A 26887-nucleotide genomic window follows, 5' to 3' on the forward strand; every position below is an offset into this window, starting at 1 on the left:
AAGGGTGTTTCCATTTAAAAGCGTCGAATTTGACCCACCCCGTACATATAATATTAACATACATTGGATATTTGTTTAAAAAATAGTACTGTTAAATACAGGTACTGTTGTGTTTAAATGAAATTCTTACAGCACTTCTTTGAAAACATCTTAAAATTACATTGAAAATTTTTGATTTGATTTGTTATAAAATACAAAGTTCCAAAAAATTTATCATGAAATATTTTCTAAGCCTTTGCTAGAATTATTTTTTCAAGATTTATGGCGATCTCAACTTCCCTCAAAACCTCATAATTCACTTTGGTGTCACAGGCACTTTCTAACATTTTTATTTGTATATAAACCGTTTCTTTGATAATTTCTTTCAAAATGACAACTTCCTGTCACTATCTTTCTCCCAAATACTGTCACTCATACCTCTCATCTGACTCCTGTAATAATTCATTCTTGCTTTACCCATAGTTTCCACCACAAAATTCTTTATATTTCGCTTTTTTACATTAAACATCTGTGGTTTCAAGCTTTCCCTGTAGTTAGGGCCTTGCTTCTTTTTTTGAGTCCATTTAAATATTACTAGTATTGTTATAAAAACCATCACAGACAATCCTACGATCAGCAAGCTAGCTATTATGGCTGATTTAACTCCTGACGGGATATTTTTGAAGATTTTGTGAGAATCTTCGTCAACAACGAAATCGAGTTGTTCATTTGAAGAGAACATTCTTTCGTTATTGTCATCAACCCTCTGTATAAAGTCTTCTTGGGTTAGAATATCTAAAGGCATTTCATTCACAAATTTCTCTTTGGAAGATGGTAGAATTTCTTCTGCGTTTTCTATGGTGTTTTTGGTTTCGATGTTGAACAAATTCGGGTAAAGATTTGACCAAGAATTTGTTGTATTTTCTTCAGGAACTTCTATTTTGAAGCTAGGAAAAATAGAGCTAGTATTTGTTGCTTTAATCGTCTCAACATTTTCCTGGCTTTCAGGTTTTTCATCAAATAAATTCTTGGGGTGTCTGGAAAAAATGGGAAAACTTGTAAAAACTTCAGAGCTTATTTGTCCTTCCAGGGGTTCGTCAATTGGTTCAGGTTCTCTGGTGTTGTTGTGGAAAATGTCAGCTAGATGTCGCTGGCTTGAACCTCTCTCTCTCTGTTCAATCAATTCTTGAACTGTCATGTTTCGGGCTTCTAAGACTCTGGTTAAATCTTGTCTGGCCTTGGGGTCTCGAAGGATTTGCAGGATTTCTTCTTTGGCTGTGAATGGTTGGAGTTTTTCCGTGTCTTCTGTGAAGACTTGTGGTTTTATGGTTGTAGATGTTGTGCTTGTGGTGGTGGTGGTTGTGGAAGGGGTTGTGGATGTTGTAGTTGTGCGGGGAGTGGTAGTTGTGGTTGATTTGTCGGTCAAGTTATCTAGATCTATTTCCATGCGGTATGGTTCATCCTAAAATATAAAGAAAAAATACAGTATGGTAAAAGAAAACGGCATCAAAGAGGCTGGGGAATGACAATCGATGATAACTTGAAGACGTAAACCCCAGCCGTCTTTGACGCCGATTTTTTTTTCGTATGGTAGATTTCTTATTATAAATTTGTATCGGTACGGTGTGACACACTAAATTGATATACAGTCGTGACTTAATATAAAAAGTATTAATCTATAAGAAAAAAAAATATATCAAAAAGTTTTTTTAATTTAATTTAAAAAAAACGGTCGATTTTTTCGACCCTCCCTAAGGACTCTCTACAAGGTGTCTTTTTTGCTGAATATTAGAAGCTTCTAAAGAGTTACAATATGTAGTAAATCATTTTTGGGGTGAACCACTTTTGAAAAAAGAACCGTGTTATAATTACCTTTTCTTCAGACTGATTTTCTGTATTCTTCGGCCCAAACAAATCCTTAACGTCGATTTTTATAGGCCTCAAAGGTACGATAGGTAGTTTAGGATAGTTCTCTTCCTCTTCTTTAGTTGTATCTTCTTCTTTGATCACTGGAACATATTTTGGAGGCATCCTTTTATAAGTAATTTTGTTCAACTTTGCGTTAGTAAGAGGCAGTCTCGATTGCACTCTTAAAACTGCTCTTTGTGAATTCGTAGTTACTTTTTGTGTCGTTGTAGTGGTTCCCTGAGGTATTTCTGTGTTATTTTCATTTATTTCTATTTCAGATGATGAAGAAATTGCTTCTTTAGGGTCTGGAGAAGTTAAGATTGATTTTTCCGTACTGCTTGGTTCTTTAAAAGAACTATGTTTAGTATTTGCTGGTATTTTGTTGAAAGCCTGAAGTAAATTTTGGCGTTTTCTTTGTGCTTCTGCCAGTTCAGTATCGGAAAATTCCTCGTCATTCTGTTCGTACTTTCTGTTAATCAAGTTCTTCTTTAAAACAGAAGATGGTGGTAATCTTTTATATTTTGTCGTCATTTCGACTTTTTCAGTTAAAATTTCTGGACTTTCAGTTTCCATTGTTGTTTTAGGTGGTTCAGTAAGAGCTTTAATAGCATTTGCGTCTCCTTTTAGCAGTTCAGCTAAAGTAAGGTTTTTCTTCTGAAGTACTTCGCTGAGACTCAGGCCACCGTTTTGTTTCAAAATTGCCTTCAAATTGGTTATTTTATCGGGTTCTTCTGTTGTTTTTGTTTGTTCTTCATCTACAGGTTTAGGGTTACCGTAGTATATCGTGGATTTTTCATTTTTGTCTTCTATTTTTGATGGAGGTATAGTTTCTGGGCCAAAATTTATAGTGGCACTCAGAGGACTGATTCCTAAATCTGGATTACTGATAACGGTGAGTTTTTCTGAGTCTTGACGCTCTGGTTGGACCTAAAAAAATAATTATTACCTTAGAATACAGGGTGATTCAGGCTTCCGAAAAAACTCTATATTAGGTGTTTGGTTTGTGACCTTTATTTCAATTTTTTACATCATATGGGAACAATGGAAAATATTTTTGTCAACATACAGGGCGATTCAAACATAGTTTCAAACCAAAGTTGTATATTTTTAAATGGAATACTATACCGGGTGCGTCTCAAAAGTGGCTCACCCCTATAACTTTTTTATTTTTTCAGATAAAAAAACGCGATTTTGTATGTTAGTATATGATATAAATTAGGATTGATTGACGTATTCAATTGTTTTTAGTCCTTTTAACATTCTCGCTTAAGAAAAAAATATTTTTGAAATTTCAATCTAAAGTGTCTATGTTAAAAACACTAATTTTTAACCAAGAAGCCTTGGAAAAATAGATTTGATCGTCTAATGTTTTTAGTGCCTTGTCCTGGCCGGTTAAAAGATACCCAAATCGTATTTTTAATCATATGTCAATTTTTTCAAATAGAACGAGGGTGGCTCATTAGTATATTTGGAAAAAGCATTTTTTTATGGATAATTTGATACCACACACTTGGTATTTCGAGTCAAATTTTAGTTATGAACCGCACGTTATTAGTTCAAATTAACCATATGTGAAAACGTTAAAAATTGACATATGATATGTCATTTTATTCAGAGTGTCATTATTAATCAAATAAAATAGAAATATACCGAGGGTGCCATTTAAAAATCAAAAGTTGTAGTCATTTCCGGTGAAACAGGAAGTGACCGAAAACAATTGAATACGTCAATTAATCCTAATTTATGTCATATACTAACATACCAAATCTGGTTGTGTAAACTGTAAAAATAAAAAAGTTATAGGGGTGAGCCACTTTTGAGACACACCCGGTATATATCATTTTTCTCTAGATTACTTACTTTTTTTCTTTTTGAATATTCAACTTCATCATGTTCATCCCATTCTCCATTAATGTTAGGCCTTTTCCGTTTCTTAGGTAAAGTAAACCTATCAGCTTCTTCAACGAATTTGTCATCCATCAACGTAACTCTGTCCTGTTGCTGGCCTTCATCCAAATAAACCTCTTCTTCTGGAGGTGTCAGATGGTCTTTCAACTCTGGTAATCTACTCTGAATTTTTTCTTCTATCAGTAAAGGTATCCTAATGTTGCCAGCTTGGTCCAGGTTGTCTGTGGCAGGTTGGAGGATTTGTTCTTTGGAATCGTCTAGGAATGTTACTACCGGAGGTCGCCTTTTTCGTTTTCTCAGTCTACGTCGTTTGATTGGTCGGTTTGTGTAAGGATCACGGGGTATCCAATCGGTGGCTCCCTCTGGGATTGTCTGGATGCCGTGCCAGCTCTGTAAAATAAAAATAAATAATCGTAAGTATGTGGATTTATAATCAAAAAACACAACGGAGAAAATTTTAGTCAAATTTAAAGTGTTATATTTTTGTTATTTTTAGACCTATTTTCATTATTTTTTAGCAACCTGTATATAATTATATCAACTTTAATTCGTGAACTTTCAAATAATTCTTTATAAACTTTATTATTTGGGATATTATACAGGGTGAATCGGGCAGTTGTTTTTTTACCTTAACTTTGACACACCCTGTACAATAATTTCGCGTGTAAATTTTCTTAAAATATAATTTTACGGTCAGAACCATGTCCCCTGAGCATTTTGTTTTTTTGGATCATGTCAATGTCAATACATGCCTTGGTTAATTTTTAAAGGCGGTTACAGACGTTCATGCATACTTGACAAATGTACTTGTGCAAGCGTACTTGTATACGAATTTTGAACGTGTGTAGGAACAAACTTGTACAAGTATTTCGACTTGTGCAAGTGGCATAGACTTGTACGAATTTTCTTCATGCCCCAGTGACTCGCGCAAGTATGCATGAACGTGTGTATCAAACTTGCGTAAGCCTGAAGTTGATTCTAGTAGGTTTATTGCTTGTTTCTTATTTGTTTGTTACCAGAAGATAGATAAAAATGGCTAGTGAACATGAAAAAAGTATGCGCGAGGTATTAGTGGAGTTCATTAGTATTTATAGAGAATCTCTTTGTTTATGGCAAGTAAAGTCAAAGGACTATATCATAATAAAAACAAAAGAGAGGCTGCACATAAAAGTTTAATTACAAAATTGTAAACTGCGATTCGATTGTAAAAAATATAAATAGTTTAAGAACAAATATTTAGCAGGGTAAAACTTCACTTCATTTAAAATATTAGTATGCGAATAAATATTCCTATTAAATTGTACTGAAGCTGTGGTTGGTTCCTTGTGAAACATCGTTGAAATATTAGTATTTTAATAAAGCACGCTTTTGGATGTTTCAAAAAACTTTTAATAAGAGTAACTTTAACTCTACACATATGTTTCGGCTTGTTAGGCCTTTTTCAAGAGTTTTTTAAGAACTAATCATCTAACTACACTGTAACTATATATATATATTTGCTATGGGGGTGGGTTCAGAGAGTTTACAATAGGGGTAATAAAAAATGTGTTTAGAAATCCTTGTTGGTCATTAACATTATTTTCGTTTTTAACAGATTTTAGTATTTCTAACTGTTCAATGTAATTTAAGCGTCTACCTTTTGTTTCTCTGTGTAGTAACTTAATTGAGTTTTCATTAATTTTGTGATTATTTACTATACAATGAGTTGCAAGACCAGAACTATGCTGGAGATTATTAATAGACTTTACATGTTCTTTAATCCTTATATCTAAATTTCTACCTGTTTGGCCTATGTACACGGCATCACAATCATTGCAATCCACCCTATATACACCCGACTTATTTTTTGACATTAGTTTTGTCTTTATTATTTAATAAAATTTGACCTAAATTTCTTTTATTTACGTTAATAGTTTTACATCCTATTTTATTGAGATTATTTGATATTTTGTTAGTTAAATTAGGAATGTAGTTTAAAAGTCGATAATTGTTATTGTCTTTAGAATTAGCGGAATAAAAATTTTCATTAATATTTTCTTTGTTTTTTCTTTAGCATATTATCAATAAGGGAACACTTATATCCATTGTTGATGGCGATTTGTTTAATAATATTTAACTCTTTTTAAAATTCTCTGGGCTCAGTGGAAACATTACTAATCTATGAATAAACTATGAAAGGGTGACATTTTGATTTGCCAGGATTGGTGTGATTGACTATGTATTACAGTGTCTGTGGTAGTGGGTTTTCTGTAAATATCAAATTGTAATCTATTAGACTGTTTTATAATTGTAACATCAAGAAAATTGATGGTATTAATACCTTTTTCAATAGTAAATTGTATTCTCGGGTTAATTGAATTTAATAATGTTAAAAAACTGTTTAAATTTCTCTCGGTGCCTGACCAAATACAAAAAATGTCTTTTGTATTTAATTATTGGGCAAGATATGTAGATGACATTTTTTGTATTTGGTCAGGCACCGAGAGAAATTTAAACAGTTTTTTAACATTATTAAATTCAATTAACCAGAACCAAATTACTATTGAAAAGGTATAATACCATCAATTTCTTGATGTTACAATTATATAAAAGTCTAATAGATGTAAATATTTACAGAAAACCCACTACCACAGACACACTAATACATATAGTCAATCACACCAATCCTGGCAAAAATCAAAATGTCACCACTAAAAGTTAAATATTATTAAACAATTCATATCAACAATGGTTAAGAAGTGTTCCTTATTGATAAAATGTAAAGAAAACAAAAGAAAAATATTAATGAAAATTTTATTCCGCTAATTCTAAAGACAATAACAATATCGACTTTAAACTACATTCTAATTTAACAACAATATCAAATAATCTCAATAAAATAGGATGTAAAACTATTAACGTAAATAAAGAATTTAGGTCAAATTTTATTAAATAATAAAGACAAAACTAATGTCAAAAATAAGTCGGGTATATATAGGGTGGATTGCAATGATTGTGATGCCGTGTACATAGGCCAAACAGGTAGAAATTTAGATATAAGGATTAAAGAACATGTAAAGTCTGTAATAATCTCCAGCATAGTTCTAGTCTTGCAACTCATTGTATAGTAAATAATCACAAAATTAATGAAAACTCAATTAAGTTACACACACAGAGAAACAAAAGGTAGACGCTTAAATTACATTGAACAGTTGAAATACTAAAATCTGTTAAAAACGAAAATAATGTTAACGACCAACAAGGATTTCTAAACACATTTTTTATTACCCCTATTATAAACTCTCTGAACCCACTCAGTAAATATATATATAGTTACAGTGTAGTTAGACGATTAGTTCTTAAAAAACTCTTGAAAAAGGCCTAACAAGCCGAAACATATATGTAGAGTTAAAGTTACTCTTATTAAAATTTTTTTGAAACATCTAAAAGCGTGCTTTATTAAAATACAAATATTCCTTTTTAGAAGGCAGTTTTGCACCAAAATCGACGGGTTTTATTTTTTTCTTTTTGTTTAAGCAGAATAACGAACATCGCAAGAGCTAGCGCGTCTTCTTCGTCCATTTTTACCTACTAAAACTATTCAAGTGCGCTTGTATTGTGTGGAGTCAATGCAAACTTGTACAAGTACGCTTGTACAAGTACACTTGTCAAGTATGCATGAACGTCTGTAGCTGCATTAAGAGCGAAATGAACTTAATTATAATTTCTTTTTGATTTTTTTTTCAATATAACAAGGCAGCTTTGGTGATTATTGTGAACTATATACTACTATGAACTCTGCCCATCATGTTTGACATTTGGGAAATGCTTGGCAGGATGGTTAGAGGTCGCGAAGCGGTACTAGCTTCATTAAATGAACTTCGCTTAGTTCTTAAAACAGAATGGTAAAGCATAACGCATTATGATATATGCAGCCTCAATGACAGTATGAACTAGTAGTGGGAAGTATCGAATGAATACTATCGAAACATTCGATAGTTGCAATTCATTCGAATAATTCGATAGTTAGAAAACATTCGTTGAAAACTATTCGAATAAAAATTATCGAATAGATCCATCATCTGCCTTGAAATATTGTATTCTAGTAATTCGGCAGCAAAAACCATTCATTTATAAAATTCATTCATTTATGAAATTCATTTATTCGTCAGGATCGATTATAATAAAATATTAACTGAATTTTAGTTGTCGCCCGGCGACGTAGGTTTCTTTCCGAGAAGCCCGACAGCGGTCGGTGTTAATGCTATGAAAGAAGCCGGCATCTTTGATTTATTGCGGAGTCAGATATAGATAAGGACCAAATAAGGACACATTATTTTTTTTATTGAGGTGCTAGTATTTACACAGAAAATACATTATGAAGGGCGCTGTTGCCATATTTTGGTATTAGTTGATATTAGCAAAGAATATTATTGTTTCGCTTCTGTTAGTTAGGGATAGTATGTCTATATATTCTGCATTTTTTTATTAATATTCTGTTGTTACACTGCAATAATACTTGTTATTTTGGATGTAGGAAAATTATTTTTAATGTTTTTAAGCAAAAACTGGTTTAATAAATAATAATAACAGTAATAATTTGTTATACCTATTAACAACAAAATTTAAAATCATTTAATATAAATATTTTTTATAAGTAGTAGCAAAATATAAACAACAAATTAGATGTCAAAATTATTTATATTAGATCCTATTTAAAAATAATATAGTCTCTAAATTTTTTGTGTGTGGCAACGTTGGTTTATTAAATAATAATAATTACAGAACTAATTTGTTATATTAACAACAAATTTTAAAATCGTGAAATATAAACATTTATTAATTTTCTAAGCATGCAGTGTAATGGAAGGAAAATATAAATAAAAAATTAGAAATCAAAATTATTTATAATAGGTGCTTTATATTACTATTTAAAAATTATATTTACTTTTACTGGCATTTACTTTAAAAAATAAATGAAATATTTCTTCGCAAAAAACTACATGTAAGAGAATTAGCATAAACAAAATACAAACATCGTTAACTTTTTTTTAAAATTGGCACGTGTAAAACTTTCATTTTAATTTTCTCACCCCATAGTTTGAGTTCGATAACCATTTACTTAACCACATTACTTAAATATGATTATTAAGTTCCAACTAATAATATTATTAAAACATCTAAAATACAAATATGTATTTTTAAAATTAATTGTAAGTTCACCAAACCAAACCATATACCATATAAAATTAAATAATTGAAAGATCAGACTACGGAAAACCACACAAATTTTCGGAAAAATTTTGACCACCTGCACATGCACACAATCGTCAATAAATAAAATTAAAAAATAACTACTATTTTAGTATTTTAACTATTTTAATAAACGCAAAAATAGCACAGTATTTATACGGCGAAATTATAAAAATTTGGAAGAACTAATAACCCACTGACGCATACAAAAATCAAACGAATACTAAATTTCATTTATCAAAAGCATTCGATAGTCGTGGCTCAACGATAAGCATTTAGTCGCACGGCGAGGTTGTCACATATGCTTTAGTATACAAATGAATGAATGATTTTATTCGAATAAAACCATTCGATAGTTGAAATCATTCATTTCATGTTTATTAAAACCAGGACTGTATCATTAGCCTTTAACGTTTTTTATCTAATTTAGTATAGAGTATCCGATGCAGCGAAATATGACTTTAGTACGTATTGACGACAATTGTTACCAAAACCATCTCGTCATATTAAAAAAATCACATCAAAAATAATGAATTAATTATTAATTGAAATAATTGCAAATGGATCGTGATTAGTTTATTTCGCTCGTAAAAATTAACCAAAGCATGTACAGTACATCTGCTGGATCTGTGTCCTTAGAACTGGAATTTCGGAAAATCCCTTCTTATCGAACCTCTACACCCTAGAATCAACCTGTATGCCAAAATTGAGCTTCTTACGTTGAGTGGTTTGAGCAGGATCGCGGGATTAATCAGTGAGTCAGTCACTTAAGGATTTTATATATTAGCATAGATTAGTATAAATTTTATATAAATTGGTATTACTTAAATGAACGATTATATTAAGAGAAATCGTTTTCAAATAAGTCTGATATTACAGAAGATAACAATAAAAACAACACACAAAACTATAATACTGTTGAAAAGTGAAACGGTATTCACAATATCAAGTTCTGTATTTTTTTATTTGCGCACGATTTAACATGCTCATAAATATATTATTCTTCGGGTAAGTACTTAAAAATGGCAATTAAAAATCTAATCATGTTTAACACACATTTACATTTTACTAAGGCAAAATTATTCGACGTTGGAGACTAATTTTCACTTTCTCCGACTTTGGTATAAATAATTATGTATTTCGATGAAATGGTAAGTTTTTGCGTTCCTATTTCTCTAATTGTAAATGCAAATCTAGTAAAATAATTCATTTCTCTTGAAATCGTAACGGAAAATTTCATTACCGAGTAACCGTATATGTATAAATGTTGTTTTAATACATAAGTATATCCACCTGCACTAATAGTATTTCTATAGATCATAATACCAGACGATTGAGAAAAAAACGGCGTCAAAGAATGCTGGGGGAATGACAATCGATGATAATTTTGGCGAGGTCAAGCTCTAGACGTCGTTTACTTGGCCCTGTCTCTTCTTTGTTTTTTAATGGCTCTTACTGCCAGTTGGTCTTAAGAAGATTTTCTTGATTTTAAATGACTTTAAACGTCAAGAAGTGATGTAAAACAATAGATTTGGCCATGTCATATTGTGACACTTTGTTCAAAAAGCACTATGTTATCGATCGTCATTTTCAAGCCAACTTTCCTCTGTTTTTTCGGTCATATATCGGTATATTATTAATAATATCAACTATTATAGATATCACTAAAGAGCGAAAATACGAGATACATTTTTATAAATACACTTTTTAAACTGTTAAGGGGACAGGCAGTATTTATAATATAGGAAATTCAAATAATTCGTTTTTTGACAGATAGAAATAACTTTTTGACACTCAATGTCAAAGGAATTAAGCTAGATAAAATCAAGAAAAATATACGTCTCCGATCTAGATATTGTGGTTCTCTAGAAACTTCTAACGCACCCTCAGCCGGGGACACCCTGTGTAGGGTACTGCGTGTGTAGGTAATTGATCGTTAAGAGAACTCACAAACAAACAGTCACACACTCGTACAAAATACTGAGAAAAAGGTCAATCCACGTGGAAATAAGATATTTAAAGATATTTCACCGCATACCATATTCATGTCCTCCCAATATGCTTTTGTTTAAGGTAAACGCTGCATTTACTAAAAGGGAAATGGAACCAGACTAGTGGTGTACGAATGTGTTAAGAACTAGGCAAAAACAACCATTAAACTACTTGGGGACAGGTTCTATACTCGAGATCGTTTCTCGTTAAAGACACGTCCGTGAAAAGGCTCAAAATCGATTTTCACCACGATGTTGGCGATACAAAATACGCTGCAGTGTGCCATGCACTAATCGAAGAAAGTTTTTTGCCAGTGGGCAATTGGCGACAGTAGAAAATTTGCACTTGCAACTATACAGGGTGTCCCAATTTTGAGGGTGAACATTTTGGGATCTCGGAAACTACAGGGTCCGGCAATAGTGTGTCGGGCATCTGTAGCTCATAGAATAAAAACCTATATAACCTGTTTAAGTGGAAACCTAAAGTATGTACGTAAAAAGTGTGAGTGGATCTGGATGTTTTTTTTAAATGGAACACTCTGTATATTATTGCCTTTTTGGCTTCCTTTCAGATCACTTTACATAATCCTAAGATATGAGTAAATATATTTCGATAGTTTCAGGGATATTAATAAATAAATCAAAAATATATATTTTTCAGCTTTTGTTAAAATAATTATTAAAAATACAAGAACTGTTCTGAAATCAAAACTTTATTAGGTAATTACAGTTGGGGTTGGAACCTTTGGTGTTACACAGCAAAATAAAACACTAAATCACCACAATACACCAAAACTCTTTTACTTTTATACTGGACGCGCGTTTCGCTGACCATATTAGCATCATCAGCAGATGATTAAAAAGTGTTTTGGTGTATTGTGGTGATTTAGTGTTTTATTTAGCTATATTAGGTATTTACTTTAGATGGCCTGTTCTCACTTTGCTATAAATATGGTATTCGTAAATCATACAAGATGTTCAAAATTCTACGCGGAACTTTCTAATGGAACACTACGTTTGTATATTTTTTTTATTAGATTTTTTATTACAGAATTAAAAAATATTACAGAATTAAAAATGAAATTACAGAATTAAAAACGGTGGAGAGATGGGCCGGTGGGCCGGTGGGAAGATGGGCCGGTCCCGAATAAATATGGTAATCGTAAATCATACAAGATGTTCAAAATTCTACGCGGAACTTTCTAAAGTATAAAATAGTTTTTGTGTTTTTTTTAAATGGAACACTACGTTTGTATATTTTTTTTTATTAGATTTTTTATTACAGAATTAAAAAATATTACAGAATTAAAAATGAAATTACAGAATTAAAAACGGTGGGGAGATGGGCCGGTGGGCCGGTGGGGGGATGGGCCGGTGGGAAGATGGGCCGGTCCCGATCAGAGCTCAAAAAAGATTGATTTAGCAAAAATTAAATGGTTAATCTTCTAACTAAAGTTACGTAAGATTCTTAGTGACTGCCTAACTAACTAATAAATTTGCATCAATATAATCGTTAGTTGCTTTTAAACATAAAGACCAATTTGTGAAATAACTATTGTTAGATGTCTTCCTCTGAGACACTTATAATTTTAATAAACATCTGTTGATTGTTGTTCCATTTGAAATCTTTTATTATACAAGGTGAGTCTATAAGTGCACCTTATTTGTGCTGTTTTGTGCAAATATTTTCAGAGCTGGTAGATATGAATAAAATAAACATAATATTATATTCTCTTTACCGTGTTTCAAATAAGTCCAAAATAACCGAGTTATTAAAGTTTGAATTTTTAAACAAAAAACTGATTGATTTAAAAAAAGAATACCACCTAAATCTTTCTGTATTTGCATCTCTTTTTGTGCTATACCGTGGGAAAATTTGCGGTGAACAGGACGTTCTAAAATTTTTTCTAAAATATAGAGGAAAATTTCAAAGAAAAAACACGATTTTCAACATCTTTTGTTTACAAAAAAAAACATAGACGTGTTCTTGTGGTCGAACCACCCCTGAAAATATTTGCACTTATTTAAGACTCATTCTGTATAGTTTTACCACTATTCTTTTATTAAAACACATTTATATCCACTGTTTAGGTATTGCGAAGTTTTTTTTCGTTTGAGTCATGGCATTATTATACAAAATATCAAATGTAGAAACTAGGAAAAGTTACGCAATGAGAATTATACCAAAATTAAAACACGTATACATGACGAGGCTACTGCTGTACCAGAAAAGAGAGAATTTCTTTCTACAATCTGTAAGAAAGTATATACCTGAAAAGTTAAAAATAATGTTTTTCACAGAGGATTGGGCCAGCTGAACTGAATGAAACAGGAAGTCTTAAAGTTTCTCAAAACCGTGATTGAAAACCGTAGCATATTCAAGATCAAATTACCGTTATCGATATAATGGAAATAAAACAGTAGAACACTGTGAAACTGAGCTATATAGTAAAAATTCAGATGTTGATCTTTATAAAAATTTTGATCAAGACAATTTCAATATTTTTAAAAAACTGGAGGCAAAAGAGATTTTTTCGCCCGAGCGAAAATCACCCTTACTTGGGGTGATTTGACCCTTACCCAGGGTGTCCCAGAAATAAGTGGCAGAGGGGCAGATTTGGTGAAAAGAAATATTTTTTCTCTTTACCGTTTTTCAAGTAAGTCCAAAACAACCGAGTTATTTTACTTTGAAAATTTAAACAAAAAATGCTTTTTTGAGAACCACTGGATCTTTTCTGTATTTTCTTTCATGTAAATTTAATCTACTACCTATGTTGAGAGATTATCAAGAAATTATGTTTTCTTAACTTAAAACTAAAAAAAATTCCAAATTTTCGCAAAAAAAAACTGATAGGCGTGTTTCTGAAGCCAAAATATACTACCAGTTAAAATACTTGCACTTATTTCTGGGACACCCTGTATATTAATAAATAAAATATGTTTCTTCGTTATGGTCATTTTGTTTTTGTGGATTTGGGCCGGTGGCCTGTTATTCCCGGGCCGGTTTCCACTTCCCCATCCACCCCTGCCGGACCCTGTATAAGAGATAGGAGCTCAAACTATGGCAAGGTGTAGTAATTTTAAAATCATCATGGTTTGTAATTTCAAAGGCTACTGTGACACCGTGTTTTTTTTTCGTTTTAGAGGTATGTCGATTCCGTCTTTAGTGAATGAATACATGGACCTTGATCCTTTTTATCCTTATACTCCTTTTTTATCCCAAGATATATTTACAATATTTTGATTTCTTTTTGATTGATTCGACTATCTACGTGGTGTTTGGAATATTCTTTAATTCTTTTATCAGAATCATGTTGTAGAAAGCTTATAGATTCATATAATTTCTTAAATATTTTGATCACGTCTTGTATATGATTAACAAACACGACAGCGGTATACATATATTATACATGTTCAGTTTTCTTTTAAATCGCATTACATCTTGTTAAGCAGGTGTTGTAAGGAATTAAAATATTTTTCTATTTAGTTATTGCTACATTCCTAAAGGGAGTTTCACACTACAAATCCTAAAATTTAAAAGGTAGATTTTCTTTGTTTTAAATAGATCAGTCAGAGAAGGGGATTTTGACAGAAAACACCATTTACTGGGGAATTAAAACGACAGACAACTGTCACTTTCTGTATCTTCTAGTTGGATAGACTTTAGACCTTAACAGTTTATTATACGAGGTGAGTCTCAAATAAGTGCAAATATTTTCATGATCTCGATAAAAGAAACATATTCTCTTTACGGTTTTTCAAATAAATTTAAAATAACCCAGATATTTTACTTTGAAAATTTGCAAAAAATATGTCTTTTTGCTTTAATTCCACTTTGAGAACCACTGGATCTTTTCCGAGTTTTCTTTCTTGTAAATTTAATGTACTACCTATGTTGCCATATTATCAAGAAATTATGTTAACTAAAAACTAAAAAAATCTGCAAAAACATTTTCAACAAAAATTCGAAATTTTCAAAAAAAAAATTCTGGAAAAAAAACTCATCGTGTTTTTTGGGTCTACCCCTGAAAATATTTGTACTTATTTAATACTTAGAACGAATAAAGAAACATATTTTGTTTTTGTTTAGTTTGGTTTTTATTATATGGACCGTGAGTTTAAATGCCCTGTATTAATGCCCTCAATTAACTAAAAAATTACTAAAAATATATTAGTTAAAAAAATGCATTTTTTATAAAAAACAATATTATTAAAATAAGCTAGATAAGTGTATTTTAATTGATTATTGTCTTTGCTTCTGGCATGAAAATTGTCTTTGTTTTCAGTTGATCTAATCCAACGCGAATAAAAGTATTTAAAAATATTTGTTTCTGATTTTTTGGCGATTTTCAGATTTTTTCTTGTATGTATGTATTGTATTTTCTTGTAAGTATTCCATAATGTGAATATTGTATCATTTTTTTTCTTATTAAGAACACTTACCGTCTTTTTATCTCAAGAATTTCCTTCCAGAAGAATTATTGTCGACGTTTTCTATACCGGGTGCGTCTCAAAAGTGGCTCACCTCTATAACTTTTTTATTTTTTCAGATAAAAACACGAAATTTGGTATGCTAGTATATGACATAAATTAGGATTGATTGACCAACGGTTTCATCGGAAATGACTACAACTTTTAATTTTTAAATGGCACCCTCGGTATTTTTTTACTTTATTCGATAGAAAATGACACTCTGAATAGAATGACATATCACGGTATTCAACTTTTGACATTTTTACTTTAAAAAATCGTATTTTAAATTTCGGTGTTGTTAAAAACACTAATTTTTAATCAAGGAGCCTTGGAAAAATAGATTTGAGCGTCTAATGTTTTTCGTGTCTTGTCCTGGCCGTTTAAAAGATGCCCAAATCGTATTTTAATCATATCTCAATTTTTTCAAATGGAACGAGGGTGGCTCATTAGCATATTTGGAAAAAACATTTTTTTGAGTATAATTTAGTACCACACGCACTTGGTATTTCGAGTCAAATTGTCGTTATGAACCGGATGTTACAAATTCAAATAAACCATACGCGAAAATGTCAAAAGTTGACATACGTTATGTCATTCTATTCAGAGTGACATATTCTGTCGAATGAATTAAAAAAAATACCGAGTGTATCATTTAAAAATCAAAAGTTGTAGTCATTTCCGGCGAAACAGGAAGTGACAGAAAAGAATTGAATACGTCAGTCAATCCTAATTTTTGTTATATACTGGCATACGAAATCTAGTTTTTTTTATCTGAAAAAAATAAAAAAGTTATAGGGGTGAGCCATTTTTGAGATGTACCACCGGTATACTATATTACTAATTTCAAGTTAACACATCCTGAGTTTTCTAATAATACTGTTTTATTTTATGGTGGTAGATCGATAAGAATTCTTCTCACTGTAAATACAAAAGCTCTGTTGTAGTTACATACAGGTCTTGCAGTGTATGGTGTGCTTTAGACGATTAAATGTTTATCACGGCAAATCTTTGCGTCTATCGAATGGGCAATCGATGACCGTTGTTAAGCTACCGACTCGATGAAGGTAAAACAACTTGGAACACATTCGAAATTACTATAATATCTATCATTAAGCTGTTACAGTTTTTTATTGGCATTAATAAAAAATCTAAACGTAATACAAACTACAAACCCTTTCAGTTTTGAAAGTAAATGTGATTTATTACACACAGAAGAATTTGTTCCTTATATTTCTATAAAAAATATAATTACTTTTCATATTTTGAAAAACGTGCTTTTAATGCCAAATTATTTATGTTGTGAAATCTATGAAAAGTAAAAAAAAAATTTAAGAGATTTTTAGGTAGGCGGATTATAAGCAACAGCATAGCCTTTTGTGTAACAATTTCGGTATCACCCTGTATATTATCGTATGAAATTAACGCCGCACTCTGAGTTAATTACATCTCAATAACTAGGATGCAAATTATTCTCTCTGGTTATTCAACTGGTATTTAATGTTATCGATTTTTTTAAAGACCACTGTGGACGTAGAAGGTAAATAGAAATGCTTCTTATATCACTCACTAATAGACAAAATTGCTAGTTTGAAATGTTTTTCCTTGTATACTATTTTTGTTTTATAGAACATTATATCATAGGTAAAGCTGCATGCTATTTATAAAAGGTGGACCTCAAATAAGTCCAAATATTTTCAGGGCTGGTAGATCTCCATAGAAAAAACATATTTTCTTTTTACCATTTTTCAAATAAGTCCAAAATAACAGTTATTTTACTTTAAATTTTTTTTAAAATTATGATTTTTTGCTTAAATTTTGAGAACCTCTGTATCTTTTCTGGATTTTCTTTCTTGTAAATTTAATCTACTACCTAAGTTGCCATATTATGAATAAATTATGGTTTTTAAACGGTTTTATTTAGCTCGACCCGTATGGTATTTATTTATTTGTTTGTTTATTTGGGTCAAAATTAGAAATTGAAATTTAAGTACCTTCCTGTTGTCGGATTGATCTGAAATTTGGTACACACCTTTAGTTCCGATGACAATACAATATAGTAATATCAATAACATTGTAAATCTAAGATGGCCGCCGGTACAAAATGGCGGATTTCATATTTTTCCACAACCCCCTCAATATGGGTATCAAATGAAAGGGCTACACTAGTAGAATACTGTGATTATGACAAAATTTAAAATCCAAGATGGACGTCGTTACAAAATGGCGTATTAGGTGTGGGCATGAGTAGTCGTGTCCAGAACAGTTGTGTCCAAGATTGTGTGACGTTAGAAGGACAGATAAAAAAAAGGTGATTAAATGTACCTACGTAGTTAGCGGTAGCTTTACCACCCAAGTTAAGGTAATAGGTTAAAACGTGCTGAGGACTGTATGGCATTAGGGTGGCTAAAAATGTAATGTCGCAAGCGTTTTCCCCTCAAGATTGGGCGCCTCTGTTGTATATTATAGCCTTGCCCCTCTACTGAACCTCTGGGGGGAGTCGACCGACTAAACAACATGGAAACAATAAATAAAAAAACAAACAAAAATAAAAACGAAACTGCTACACAACGAAAAAGAAGGCTCGAAAAGGCGAAAGAAAAGTATAGAACGAAACGTGCAAAAGAAAGTGAAAATGAAACCTATAGTCGACTACAGAAACGAAGAGAACGGTTAGCAACAGAAACACCTGAGCAACATAATGCCAGGTTAATAGCACAACGTGAGAGACAAAGGCAGCTGGTAGAGTCAGAAACACCTGAGCGTCATGAGTGGCTAGCATCACAACGTGACAGACAGAGAGAGTTGTTAGCGGCAGAAACACCTGAGCGTCATGAGTCTAGGCTGGCATCACAACGAGAGAGATAAAGAGAGTTGTTAGCGTCAGAAACACCTGAGCGTCATGAGTCTAGGCTAGCATCAGAACGCGACAGACAGAGAGAGTTGTTAGCGTCAGAAACACCTGAGCGTCAGATTGTAATAAATTATCAGGTAAAAAACCATGTAATAATGATGCACTAAATGAATTAAATAGAATGAGGAATATTCGGTAGGCATTTCCGTTAAATACTAAAAACTAGAAAATAAAAAATCGGTAAAAAAACTTTTAAGTTAAACGGTTTTATCTTATGTGCACTGAAAACTAGAAAATAATAGCTTTTTTCGGGTTCTTGTTATTACCGATTCTGAACCGTCTTAGAATTCTGCAGCGCACGCGCAAATGAAATAATGTCTTCATATTTCCTTCTGCGCATACGCATCACAGTTCTAGGACGGTTCAGAATCGGTAATAAGAAAAACCCGAATTAAGCTAATAATAACAATTAGGTATTTTGAACTTCTAGTTCAGAAATATTTTAGTACTAAGCAGAATAGCTTTTAGGCATATTAGACTAAAATAAAAACGTGGGGACCCTCTAAAATCCTACCTATGGCAAAGCATATCTTTATACTTTGGTAGATCATGAGCTCGGCGTTCGCTGGTAAAGCCGCCACGGCTGGTTATTGAATGTCAAAATCTCCAGTTACGATTATAGTAAGTCGATGCAATTCACACTTAGTATAGAAGAAAGTATTACAGCAATAGTTAATGGGCCCCACGTTTTTATTTTAGTCTAATATGCCTAAAAGCTATTCTGCCTAGTACTAAAATATTTCTGAACTAGAAGTTCAAAATACCTAATTGTTATTATTATTTTCTAGTTTTCAGCGCACATAAGATACAACCGTTTAACTTAAAAGTTTTTTTACCGATTTTTTATTTAACTATCAGTATAACTATCAAAATATCAAAAAAATTATTCAAAAAATTCCAACTTTAAAAAAAAATCGCAAAAAAGCCACATAGATGTGTTTCTGGGGTCGAAATATACTACCCTTAAAGATATTTGCACTTATTTAAGCCTCACCCTGTATATTTGTGCGTTTCTGTATTTTCTTATTTTTCTGATATTGAAACTTTCTTAAAGATATATTATGATAATTAATTAATATATAATTATTTTGTGTAACCAAATTTTTGTTCGAATGTTTCAAAATAAATAACAATAAAACTGAAACCATGAGAACAGCATTTCTTCTAAATCTAATATTATACATAAGTTACTTTATACATTTCCTTGATTAAATCATATAATTAATAACGTTATACATATCTATGGTTATGGTAAAACATTGTTTCTGGTTTACAAAATAATATGTTCAATTACATAATAACCTGAAATAAGTAAAGCAGTTCCAAGTAAAAAAACGTAGTCGTAAAACACAATATAGTGATATGCGTGCGTATAGAAATGTCGTGAGTATGAATAAAAGTCTCTAAAATTATTTTTGTCTCTGTAATTATTTTTTTATTTAAAACATACGGTATATGCAAATATTTATAATGCCAGCTACACACGGTCCAATTCTATCGGAAATCGTTCCGGATTTCTATTTTTTTACGGACTTTGGAACCCCCTGGGAACCCTCTCCACCGCTACCTAGCCAGCGGACGCCCCTTGGGCAACTCAACTTCGTTGATACAATCGGTTATTAATGAATCGGAGCTTAAGGAAATCGTATCCCATTTTGTACGCGGGAGGCAGGGGTATTAGGATAAGGTTAGATTTTTGAGGTGGTTATCGGTTTCTGCCAATGCGACCTTTTCAGATTTTCTGATCTCTTGGGTTACAGTCTCCAGTCCTATCCTTTTCATAAGAAATGGATAGGACAGAAAATGGTCACGTAAGGCGTTTTCTTTCATGAGCTTTTCTGTGACTGAAAAGACCGATACGTGATGTTATTTGCCTACCGCATTCCGGACATTCAAAAATCTCATTGCTTTGTTGCCTCTTTACTTTTTGGTTGTCCCTGTTAACTGAGTTTACAATTCTTCTCCATTGAGTTCTATTGTGAACTGCTTCTTCTCTTTCTGCATGTTAATCCCCTTTAAGTTTTCGTGGAAAATGTCCTGGTACCTTTTGAGTTGTCCACCCGGCCTCCTTTTACCGTCTACAAGCTTACCGTAAAGCAGAGATTTTGGTATGCGGTTTTCTTGCATTCTGCATACGTGACCAGCCCATCTAAGCGGGATTTTGTAAGCATGGCTTCAATACTCTCGCAGTTAGCTTTTTCAAGGACCGATACGTTTGAGACAAGATGGAACTACCGGATTCTACTAGTAGTCTAAGGTGTCTCTGTTGCAACTTATTTAAGCGTTCATGTGCGGTACGGCACCCAGGATTATAATTGCTCGGTACACTGCAAATTTCGCTTTTGTACAAAAGTCATACAGTAGTCATATAGTGTACCATGTCGTGAGAGGCTAATATATTTGGCGCCCAACGTGGGGTAACAAATGAATTGATGAGCATTGATAAACTCACTTACCACTCTGGCTGTATGAGGCCGTGCATTGTCATGCATGAGAATGAAGTTTCTCCCAAAATCATTGGCATATGGTAACACGACAGGCTCAAGAATTAAATCACGATATGTGATTCCTGCTAGAAACCTTTCAAGAAAAACCAGATCGGTTTTTCGGCCTAATTGGACTCCTCCCCAGACCATAACTGTTCCACTTTGATAAGGGTGCACTTCCTGAATATGATCCAAGCGAATAAGATTTCCCAGTTCTCTCCATACCCTAAGCCTTCTCGAATCCGGATGAATTCCAAAGCGTGACTCATCCGTAAAGAGAACATTGGCCCATTGTTCATTCGACCACTGAACATGATCTTGAGCCCACAAATATCGTACCTCTCGATTTCCTCTCGTTAAGGGTTGAGCTCTCCAGGGGCGTCTGCTTCTTAAGTTGACCTCTCTTAATCTATTGGGAACAGTGTCAGGACTAACGGTTACATTATGTGTTTCCTGGAGAATTAAACTAAGCTCTGGTGCTGTAAGAGTCGGTCGGCGTCGATCATTTAATTGTAAAATATGATCTTGCTGAGGGGTAGTAATGCGATGTCGCCCTGTGTGCCTTTCAGCAACATCACCACTTTCACGGCAGCGTGCACTTAATCGCGATATTACACTTTGCGTTGTATTTAATGCTCTACGTCTATTTGGCGCATTCCAGCTTCAAGCATACCCATGGCCCTTAGCATTTCGTCTCTGTTAAGATGTCTACGCTCCATAATGTCGTTTAATACTAAACAGAGTTATTTGAATGAATTCTGGCCAGTTATCATAAAAACATAGCCAGTACAGGTTAAATTCGAACGATTGATGCTAGGTGCTTTTTATACATTTGACAAAAAATGCACAAACACTTCTGCAAATATCCCAAATTTAGAAATAACTAGTGTGACTACTTCGTTTCAATCGAAGTAGAAAGAATCGGCCTACAAATATGTGGTTGTTTATTCAAAACATTTATTTTTAACTTTAATAAAATGATATCCCTATATTTTTCCGGTGTGTGTATGTAACTTTTTATATCCTGCTAAGTATATACAGGGTGAGTCTTAAATAAGTGCACATATTTTCAGGGCTGGTAGATCTCGATAAAAGAAACATATTTTTCCTTTACCGTTTTTTAAATAAGTTCAAAATAACCGAGTTATTTTCTCAAAAAAAAAATTTGCTTAAATTTTCAGAACCACTTCCTGGGATTTCTTTCCTGTAAATTTAATCTACTTCCTATGTTGCCATATTATCAAGAAATTATGTTTTTTTTAATTAAGAACAAAACAAATTTCCAAAAAAAAATTCAAAAAATTTCAAATTTTCATTTTTTTTTTGCGAAATATACTATCTTTAAAATATTTACGCTTATTTAAGACTTACCCTGTATAATATTTGCATATTTTTTGTTCACTTTTTAGCTCGCATCTGGTTGTTTATCGATAGTAATATTGATTTATGTAGAAATATGAAATTCTATACTTAATACTTTCTCCTAATGTATAGTAATAAATTCACACATTAAAAAAGTTTTTAAAACGTTACGCCAAAATGTTATTGGTTATAAAAAATTTCTCCTGCATTGCATTTGTTCATGTAGATGTGCATTGCTCTGAAGTATAGAGGTAAAGAGTATTATAAAATTTCATGTGGTGTTTATTTTAAAAAAACTGATTTTTTCTTATTATTTATAAGAAAAATAAAAAAAAAAACAGTTATGCTGTATAACCTATTTCATGACTTCACGTAGATTTCACTGCATCAGTCCCACATTGTAATAAAAACTACGCAGCATATATTTTTAACAAAATCCTTTAATTATTGTTATTTTAATTGAAAAGTTTACTATATTAGGAAGCAATGTCTTTAGTTTTATTACTGGGTACTCGTGGTAAACAACGCGCCATAAACTATACCGACCCATGAATGGTTTATTTGTCGAACAATTTTATGTATTGCAGCAAATCCTACCGGCAAGGAATTTTAATTGCAACGATCTGGCGTTTTGCAACTGGTTATTTTAATATGCATCGACATTTTTTTCTCTCTGGGATATCGATAATAATAAAACACGTGTAATAAATACAATACCACGACGATGAAAAAAAAAATGGCGTCAAAGACGGCTGAGAAATGACAATCGATGGTAATTTTGGCGAGGTCAAGCCCTAGGCTTCATTTTTAGGGATGTTCGGTCGTAAGATTTCAGTACCGAGATCCGGTTATCACCAAGTACCGGTCCTACAACCGGTATACCGGTTCCAACAATTAGATCGGTGGGACCGATACTGAACTGGTATACCGGCAGGACCGGAAGACCGGAAGGACCGGATGAACCGGAATATCGGAAAGGCTGAAATAACAGTTTTGGTTTTGGTTGTTGTGCCGGTGAGTACCTCATGATACCGTATTAAAAAATGTAAATAGAAAGTTCCCGTGCCTGTAACGTTAAGTAAATACGGTAACGTAATAAATACGGTATTTTGAGGGATATATTAGATTTCTCGGAATATATCGTAAATGTATTACGATTAACCGTTACCGTTGTAACATTATTGATCTAACTTAAGATTCTCATTGTTTATGTTCACATTTCCGGCATATTCTTGATTTCTTGTCCAACATTCTTTTTACTTATGAAAAATGGAAAAAGTACTGGAAGCTGCTGTTCTTGGAGATATAAATGGAGCGGGGAAATAAGAAGCTATTTTACAATTTTTTTTTAAATTATAGAGTAGACGCTATTGAATATCGCTTTGAGTTTTACGGACATTTTAATTTATGTACATAATATACACATGGGTGATCTATGAGTAAGATGCTTTACTTGAATTTTAGATGTACTAAAAAAAGAAGACTAGATTACTCGGCCAAACTAGACTAGCAATGCCTTAAACATACATCAAAATAAATTACATTGCATGTTCCTGAGCGTATTATACTGAATGATCGAAAAAAAATCCTATATAATTTTCCATATAAAGGTGCGTTCAGACCGGCTGCGCCGCGCCGCGCAAAACGCAAAATCTTTTTTTAATATGTACTTTTGAAGTGTATTTTTTTTACCGCGCACAAAAGTAAAATGATTTGCGCGGCGCGGAGCGGCGCAGTTTGTGTGAACGCACCTTAAGATGACAGCGATCTTTATTTCACAGCCATCGCTGAAGCAGTGTTTTTCGATCATATGGTTTCAGGACCGATTTAAACCGGTCTTCCGGTACCGGTACCAAAATCGGTCTTCCGGTACCGGTATACCGGTCTTGAAAAAGACGATACCGATACCGGAATATTTCCGAAGTACCGGTCCTGGTACCGGTATACCGGAAGACCGATCATGCCTAGTCATTTTCTTCGCCTGTACTCTTTTTTATTTTTACCGCCATTTGGCTTTATGAAGGTTGTATTTACATTTTTTTATGTTAAGTAAAAATGATTTTTAAATGATGTAGTTGAAAATCGGATAAAAAATATCGTCATTTTTTTTGATTTTCTTTATTTTGAAAATTTACAAGTTTTGACTTTATTATTTATGAAATATGCGTATTTTTCATGGAGAAAAGTTGCTATTTTTGAATACAACTATAGTGTTGAAAAGGAATAATTACATAATCACGACTTATTTTCATCCCGGGGTTCAAAACAAGGTTAGAAATTGAACGTTAATCGGTGAAGTAACTCAAAAATAACTCAGAGAAGTATAGTTGGACAATTTCAAAATACTGTGCAACCAGAAAGTAATAAGCGAAGATGAAACAATAAATATATAAAAATTCTTACTACATACTAATTTCAAAATGTAATTTATTGTACAGAGTCCAGCAAAAGTGGGTCGGGCATCTGTAGCTCCTAGAATAAAAAACTTGAGAATTTTGTTTAAATACAAACCTTAAATATGTACGAGCATGTATTGCAGAAAAATATTTTAACTTCATAGGGTGGCTCAAAAAAGTGTATGTGGATCGGGATAATTTTTCTTAAATGGAACACCCTGTATATTATTGCATTTTTGGCTTCCTTTCAGATGGCTTTACATAATCCTAAGATATCATATTTCGATAGTTTCAGAGATGTTAGTAAATAAATAAAAAATATACTTCAGCCTTTTTTAAAAAAAAATTATTAAAAATACAAGAAATATCTTGAAATCAAAACTATATTATGTATTTACTTTAGATGGTCTATACTTACTTTGCTATAAATATCGTTATCGTAAATCATACAGGGTGTTCAAAATTCTACGCCAAACTTTCAAAAATATAAAATCATTTTTCTTTGTATATTATTTTTTATTAGATGGAGAGTTAAAAAATTAACATTTTTTGTATTTAAAATATTTCAAAAATTTTAATGGTTTTACATGCAGTATTATTTCATATGGTTCTTTCATTGGGTGGTTTTGTTCAAAAATTTGTTGTGGAAAATGCCATATGAAATATAAACCCGCGAATAGCTGCAAAACCGTTAAAAATTTTGAATTACTCTAGATGCAAAAAATGTTCATTTTCTAATTCTCCGCCTATTGAAAAAATAATATACAGGATACAGGGCATCGATTTAAAAAAAACGAAGAAAAATTAGTTACATTTTAGAAAGTTTGCCGTAGAATCTTGAACATCCTGTATAATTTAGGATTACCATATTTATAGCAAAATAAGTATAGACCATCTAAAGTAAAGACCTAATATAGTTTTGATTTCAGGACAGTTCTTGTATTTTTAATAATTTTTTAAGAATGGTCGAAAAATATATATTCTTTATTTATTTATTAATATCTCTGAAACTATCGAAATATATTTACTCATATCTTAGGATTATGTAAAGTGATCTGAAAGGAAGCCAAAAATACAATAATATACAGAATGTTCTATTTAAAAAAAAATCATCCCGATCCACTCACACTTTTTTGAGTCACCCTATAGAAGTTAAAAATTTTCCTGAATTTCCTAGTACATACTTTAGGTTGGCACTAAAACAAAATTCTCAAGTTTTTATTCTAGGAGTTACACATGCCCAACGTACTATTGCGGACCCTGTATATTGAATACCTTCCAACAAACATTTTTATGGCATAAAATTATTGATTTATAATATTTTAATATCCCTTTTAATTACAAAAAAATACAATCACGTAACCTAACCTCTATGTTTTAATACACTTATTCGAATAATTAAATTAGAACACCTTCAAATTAAATCCAGTTATTTCTCATCTCATTTTGATAAGTCTCAAATTATTATGGAAAACGTATTTAAATATTGTCAAAAAATTCAATTATATTATTATTTATTTTTTGGTTTGTTTTGACTCTAGTGATAACAGCCGATAAATATTCGAATTTCTTAAATGTATTACCAACCAAAGGAACAAAATCAGAATAGCCTACTATTTCAATCATATTTGGTCGCTCCGTATGTGAAGTACATCTTTTGGCATTATTTTTTTTTGTATTTACCTCAACATATTCCCTCATTTCTCTATTTTCACCACTCTGTTCTACATCTTTCTTCTCACTTTTTTCACTAATAGTTTCGTCCTGTCCAAAAACAACAACAACATTAACAACAATCACAGCCAACAAACTTAAAAACAAAATCGAATATTTTTTCATTTTTCTGTCTTTTCTTTTTTCTTTATTACTTTCTATTCATTACAGTCCATTTTTTTATTTCTTTTAATCAAATTTGTTTATCTTTTTCGCGAAAAATTATCGAAACCGACTGGATTTAACGGTACCATGCGTACGGCAAACAATCTACTCCGCGATTGACTGATATCGGCCGGTACTCATTGGTACGCACCATGTGCTTGCTAAGGTGTTTAGGCCTTTCTAAAAAGCCTATGATCGCGATAATGGTGGGATTGAATGGTTATGAACCTGTCTGGTACCATCGATATGCGAGTACCATGGGTTAGAGATGGATAGGTACTTATTCTCTACCTAGTACCTTAGTTATTTTGATCCTAATTGTTTTATGGCTTTGTATATAACCGTACGATCGAAAAAAGACGG

At 32.1% G+C, this 26887-nt stretch overlaps 2 protein-coding genes across 3 annotated transcripts in view; one reads left to right on the plus strand and one right to left on the minus strand.

Moving 5' to 3' along the window:
* On the minus strand, positions 1 to 26637 carry LOC115874528 (DNA ligase 1). Its single transcript, XM_030889696.1, has 4 exons — positions 26330 to 26637; positions 3748 to 4185; positions 1852 to 2814; positions 1 to 1441 (listed from the first exon to the last, which is right to left on the minus strand). Exons 1-4 carry the CDS (start codon positions 26483 to 26485, stop codon positions 365 to 367), a joined length of 2634 nt encoding a protein of 877 aa, XP_030745556.1. The 5' UTR covers positions 26486 to 26637; the 3' UTR covers positions 1 to 364.
* LOC115874529 (actin-histidine N-methyltransferase) overlaps positions 1 to 26887 on the plus strand; it is a 76218-nt gene that overhangs the window by 3713 nt on the left and 45618 nt on the right. The gene's annotated exons all lie outside the window — the stretch shown is intronic.

The sequence above is a fragment of the Sitophilus oryzae genome, unplaced genomic scaffold (genome assembly GCF_002938485.1).
Source record: "Sitophilus oryzae breed Bouriz unplaced genomic scaffold, Soryzae_2.0 scaffold_1297_pilon_pilon, whole genome shotgun sequence".
Classification (NCBI taxonomy): Eukaryota; Metazoa; Arthropoda; class Insecta; order Coleoptera; family Curculionidae; genus Sitophilus; species Sitophilus oryzae.

Bases quoted from the DNA above. Each gene is read 5' to 3' on its own strand.
- LOC115874528 (XM_030889696.1), bottom strand. From the start codon at position 26,485: ATGAAAAAATATTCGATTTTGTTTTTAAGTTTGTTGGCTGTGATTGTT. The intron at 4,186-26,329 runs GTAAATACAAAA...TTTATTTTACAG, and splicing joins AAATGAGGGAATATGTTGAG to AGCTGGCACGGCATCCAGAC. The intron at 1,442-1,851 runs GTAATTATAACA...TTTATATTTTAG, and splicing joins AAAATCAGTCTGAAGAAAAG to GATGAACCATACCGCATGGA.